The sequence below is a fragment of the Gossypium arboreum genome, chromosome 11 (genome assembly GCF_025698485.1).
Source record: "Gossypium arboreum isolate Shixiya-1 chromosome 11, ASM2569848v2, whole genome shotgun sequence".
NCBI classification, from domain to species: domain Eukaryota; kingdom Viridiplantae; phylum Streptophyta; class Magnoliopsida; order Malvales; family Malvaceae; genus Gossypium; species Gossypium arboreum.
In genome coordinates, this window is record NC_069080.1 from 102,460,159 (window position 1) to 102,465,744 (window position 5,586).

Genomic DNA, 5,586 nt, shown 5'->3' on the forward strand with positions numbered 1-5,586 from the left:
GATAAGTGTCTTGTGTTTGAGCTTTGGTAATGAAAATGAAATACGAATGTGTCATGATTTATTGATAAATGTGCATGGTTATTCGAATGATGTCCGGGCTAAGTCCCGAAGGCTTTGTGCTAAGTGACTATATCCGGACTAAGATCCGAAGGCATTGGTGCGAGTTATTAAATCCGGGTTAAGTCCCGAAGGCATTTGTGCGAGTGGTTAAGTCCCGAAGGCATTTGTGCGAGTTACTATAACCGGGCTATGTCCCGAAGGCATTTGAACGAGTAGCTATATCCGGTTAAATTCCGAAGGTACGTGATTCGGGAATGAGCGATCTTGCTGCAAAAATTTCAGTTAATACGCTTGTAAAATCCCAACAATGAGGTATGTTTCGTATGTGCATTGGAATAGTTGATTCCCTTCGAACAATATTCGCTCAGTCGAGTAATGAGCTTCCGGTATTTGGCTAAGATGATCCCTTATGTATGAATATAGGGGTTGGAATGTGAAGTAGGAATGATTTGAGAATATGTATATATGGAATTATCCGTTTAGTTATATGAATGCTATACTTCAGATGTGCTTAAATTCTTTGCTCAAAACTTACTAAGCATTTAATGCTTACTCCGTTTATTTAATTCTCTGTTTTATAGATTTTGGTTCTTCAGCTATCGGACTCGGGATTTTGAAGTCGAAGTCGCCCACACTATCAAAGCTCCTTTTGGTATACTTTTGGTTGAACTTTGAAATGGCATGTATAGGACTACCCTTTTGTTGTTGGTCATGTACCTTCGGTTTTGTGTAAATTTGGATAGCCATGCGAAAATGGCTTAAATATACTTTGATCATAGCATTATAATCGTTTTGTATGTTGTCCGTCGAGAGGTATGGAAATGTTGGTAACGGTTAGCCATGGAAATGGTTATTCATGATCACTTTTGGTATATGTATGACAAACTCTAGTTGATCCATGGAGGATCATGAAATAGGTAAAGTTTACCTTAAAAATAGATGCTGGCAGCAGCAGTGATGTGGATGTGAAAAATCACTAAAAATAGTAGGAATGGAATTAAATAGTGAATAAATTATATAATCGAACCTTGATGAATCTATTTTCATAGGATAGTAACGAAACGTTCATATGAACAGTATATTATGAGCTGTTAAGGTTTTCGTGAGACAGGGCCAGAACGGTTTCTGAATCCCCTGATCTGACTTTGGAAATTCATTATAAATTAACCAGAGACATTTAGAAGTCATGCCATATATTTATAGATTCCTTTTTGAGTGTAGTTTCTATAGAAACAAACGGTATCAGTATTGAAGCCCTGTACAGGGAGATATCCAAGTCGTAATGCATGAAGGTCGGTGTAGTCGCACCCTGTAACAGGGGAGACTTTAACTAATAAACTGTACTAATTTGTAGATGGACATATGAGTCTAGTTTCAGGAAAAAATTACGAAACTGATTTTCGAGTTTTGGAACTCAAGATATGATTTTTTTAAGGTGACAGTGACGCAGTTAGCCAACTGCCTGGAAATTTTTAAAATGGACTGTGAAAGCAAGTGATTTAAGTCTGCAAACCCCTCGTGTCCGACTCCGGCAACGGTCTCGGGTACGGGGTGTTACACTTCAAGTGAGTTCTTGACCATATGGAGTCCTCTACATGTGTCAAGGAAGTCTTTTCCTTATAGGTGACCTTGGGGGTGGAGATAGCCCTTTAACTAAGCAGTGATTGGACTTTATAGAGATTTTTGTTTATTCTATGCAGGAGATAGATATGAGTCCTTGATTTAACTAGATAGAAAACTTGAAGTTCCACATATCGAACATACAAGTGGCAAATAACGAGAGCTACACTAGGTGAGGTATCTTAATTTGATGAGGTATCAAAGATCGGAGAGTTAAGTCTTGACTAATGATTGACTTAACGAGATCTCTTAGGTAAGGAGGAGATATATAACAAGTGTCCCCCCTCAAGTTGAAAGGATGTTATAAAGTGACATTTCTTTAGACAAAATTTTGAGAGGAAAATTGGGAGTTTGGACTTAACAAATTCTTGAATTTCTAAAACTTTATTGAATCTAGTAATATTATCTAATTTCTTTTAAAATTTAATGAATTTCTTAACACATTACTAAAACTCTTACAAAATGACTAAATTCCTTACAACAGTGTAAAATTTTCAAAGAATTACTAAATTTCTTACTATGTGAATTCCTGAAATCCTTATAAAATTATTGAATCTATTAACAAATTATTGAAACACCTACAAATACTTAATTTCTTACATAATTGCTAAAATCTCTTAAACAATTATTGAATCATTACAAGATCATTGAATCTCTTAGACTTTACTAATCCTCTTAAACAATTGTAATTTAAATGATTTCAATAATTTACATAACTTCTTACAACCTTGTAAATTTTCTTACAAAATTATTGAATTTTTATGATTTTGTGATGTTTTTAGTAAATAATAAAATTTCTTACAATGTAGATTACTGAATATCTTATAAAATTATTAAATTTGTTATAAAATTATAATTTTTTAATAACATTACAATAAAATTACTAAAATTTAGAAAAATTACTAAATCTCTTGCAAAATTACAAAATTTCTTACAGCTTTATTATTTTTACCTAATTTCTTACAACTTTGAATATCTTATAAAATTATTAAACTTCTTATAAGATTGTTAAATTTTTACAACATTGTAAAGCTTTAAGTAAATTATTAAATTCCTTATAATGCAAATTACTGAAATTCCTACCAAATTAATAAATCTCATACAAAAATACTTATAACTAGGTAATGTAAACTCTTTTATTTCTAAAAAATTACTAAGATCGGATAAAAAAACGCCATTTAATATTTGGTTTGGGTGTAATTGTTTATAATTACATGTTTGTAGCATGTTTGAACATCCACTATAATTAGTGGGTCATATGAAATTGAGTGTAATTTAGGCATCCTAATTATACTTTTCAATTCTTAAGGTGGAGGCAAGAATTGTAATAACACGTAATACTTACAAACTATTACACTCAAATGCAATTATCATATGACTTTTAAACATGCATCTACATTTTTAAGTTTTAAAATTCTTTTAAATAATAAAAATAATATTTTAATTTTAGAATATATATATTTTATTTTAAAAAATATAATTATATGTTATTTTATTAATATAGTTATAATATAGTTTAAATAATCAAAAATTTATTGACGATAATTTTATATAATCTATTAGTTAATTAACTAAATTATATAGTATATATTATAAATTATTTATACTAAAGTATATAATATTTATTATTAATTATTTATACTTGGTAAAACATCAATCAATATAAGAACAGCAGGCTACATTCAATGAAAAGCAAGTACCAAAATATTTTAAATAACAGAAATATTTAGATAAAAAAACTCAGGATTGTTAATTAAGTTTTGGATCACTTTCAAATCAATACGTGTGTGTGTGTCATTTCTTAAATTTCTTCCTCAATTAAAAACAGCTCCAGACAATTAAATTGTTGCCTCCTCTTTTCTGTTGGGTGGTTCGAAGAGCATCCAATTAGTAGGCAGTAATTGTGGACGTCACTGTCTAATTACACCTTACAGCTAACAAGGAGGATTAAATTAATTACATTGTGATAATCGAAGTGTTTAAACGATATTAGTAGACAAAAAAAAAATTTATTATATAAAATAAAGAATATAATATGATATAAAATTAATATCAACATAAGATAAGTACATGAATATATAAAACTTTAGATATAAGTTTTAGAATTATTATTTAATACTATAATATTTAACTGAATAAATCTAATATAAATTTTCTGGAAAACTGGTTTTGAGAGTTCTTCGCTATCCCTTTCTCTGTTGCGTTGCTAATTTCACAATGGATACAGCAAAAATCTGCAAAGCCGAAGTGATTTCAAAGTTTCATGATGTGGAGGAGTCCTGGAGATGATGAATTCAAAAGACTGGTGCAAACCTTCCCTAAAGAAAAAAGTTGGACAGCATCCAATTTTTATTTCTATCAAGGTTTTTGGTGCCCATCAATTGTTTTAAGAGCTGTGATTTCTTTTCAGAAACATTTCCAAGCATGTGATTCTGATATTATCGTCTCTACCTTCCCAAAATGCGGCACTACTTGGCTTAAAGCATTGACTTTCTCCACTTTGTACCGCAATCAGTTTGCATGGGATGAAAATCCGTTGCTCACCTTTGGCCCTCACCAACCTGTTCGTTTCTTGGAGTGTGATATTTATTTGAACAACCCTTTTCCGGATCTTCAAAATGTTTGTGTTTATCAACCAAGGCTTCTTTCTACCCACCTCCCTTACGCTTCATTGCCGACTTCCATTAAAGATTCCAACTCTAAGATTGTTTTCATATGTAGAAACCCCTTGGATATGTTTATATCTCTTTGGTCTTTCCTCTACAAGCTTGGAGACGAAAGCTTAGAGCCACTTTCAGTAGATGAAGCATTTGACAAGTTCTACCATGGAATCTATGCGTATGGACCATTTTTTGATCATGTACTGGGATATTGGAAGGCAAGCCAAGAAAACCCCAACAAAATATTGTTTTTGAAATATGAAGATCTTAAGGAAGACATCAACTCCCACTTGAAAAACTTGGCCATATTCTTAGGAGTTCCTTTCACGGATGATGAAAAGAAACAAGGAGTTGTGGAAGAAATAGCGAAAATTTGTAGCTTTGAAAACTTGAAAGAAGTGGAAGTGAACAAGAAAGGGGTACATATTTCTGGAATTCCACACACAGGTTTTTTTAGGAAAGGAAAAGTGGGAGATTGGAGCAATTATCTCACACCTTTCATGGTTGAACGTTTAGAGAAGCTTATTCAAGAAAAAATGGATAGCTCAGGTTTATCATTTAATTTGTCCTCCAAAACTTCAAAAGATATCACTTCTGCATGATCATGGAGATATCTTTTTTAAGCTTATATCAAAGGATAATGTTTCTGCATGATATATATGTGTATATATATATTTGCATGTTGGAGTCCACTACTTGTCTTTGTGAGTAAAATCTCTTTTACTCCCATTTGTCTATCTTTTTTTTCTTGTTATAATAAATACTAGAATTCTCTCATTGTCATCCAAAAAAATTGCTTTGGGTTATGTTTTGTGAATTTATATGTGAAAAAAAAATCATCAAATATAAATTTATTTTGCATTAAAAATGTTTAGAAAAAGAATTGTTCCGGGTTATATTTTTTAGATTTATATGTGAAAATAATAATAAAAATGCATCAAATATAAATTTGTTTTGTATTAAAAGTTTTAGAAAAAGAATTGAGAATGATTTAGAAAAATAATTGAGAATGATTAAAGGCTTGTTAACCACTAGGAGTAATAGGGGAGGAAGGTGGTGGGTTAAACGGTGGATGATTTGGATGTAAAGAGATGAGGTTTTTTGGTGATAGACCTTTTAGGTTCAGGAAGAAGGAATGTGTATGTGAGAGTGTATGTGGGGCAAATTCAAACAAAAATTTAGAGGATCGAAATTAAGTTATAATTTTTGCGATAGTAAAGATGTAATGTTATCATTTGAATAGTCT

General features: G+C 31.1%; 1 protein-coding gene across 1 annotated transcript; it reads left to right on the forward strand.

The window, feature by feature from the left end:
* Positions 1 to 3,946: 3,946 nt before the first annotated feature.
* Positions 3,947 to 4,942, forward strand: LOC108471551 (cytosolic sulfotransferase 15-like). The gene has a single exon (XM_017773152.1). It carries the CDS (start codon positions 3,947 to 3,949, stop codon positions 4,940 to 4,942), a length of 996 nt encoding a protein of 331 aa, XP_017628641.1.
* The last annotated feature ends 644 nt before the right edge of the window (positions 4,943 to 5,586 follow it).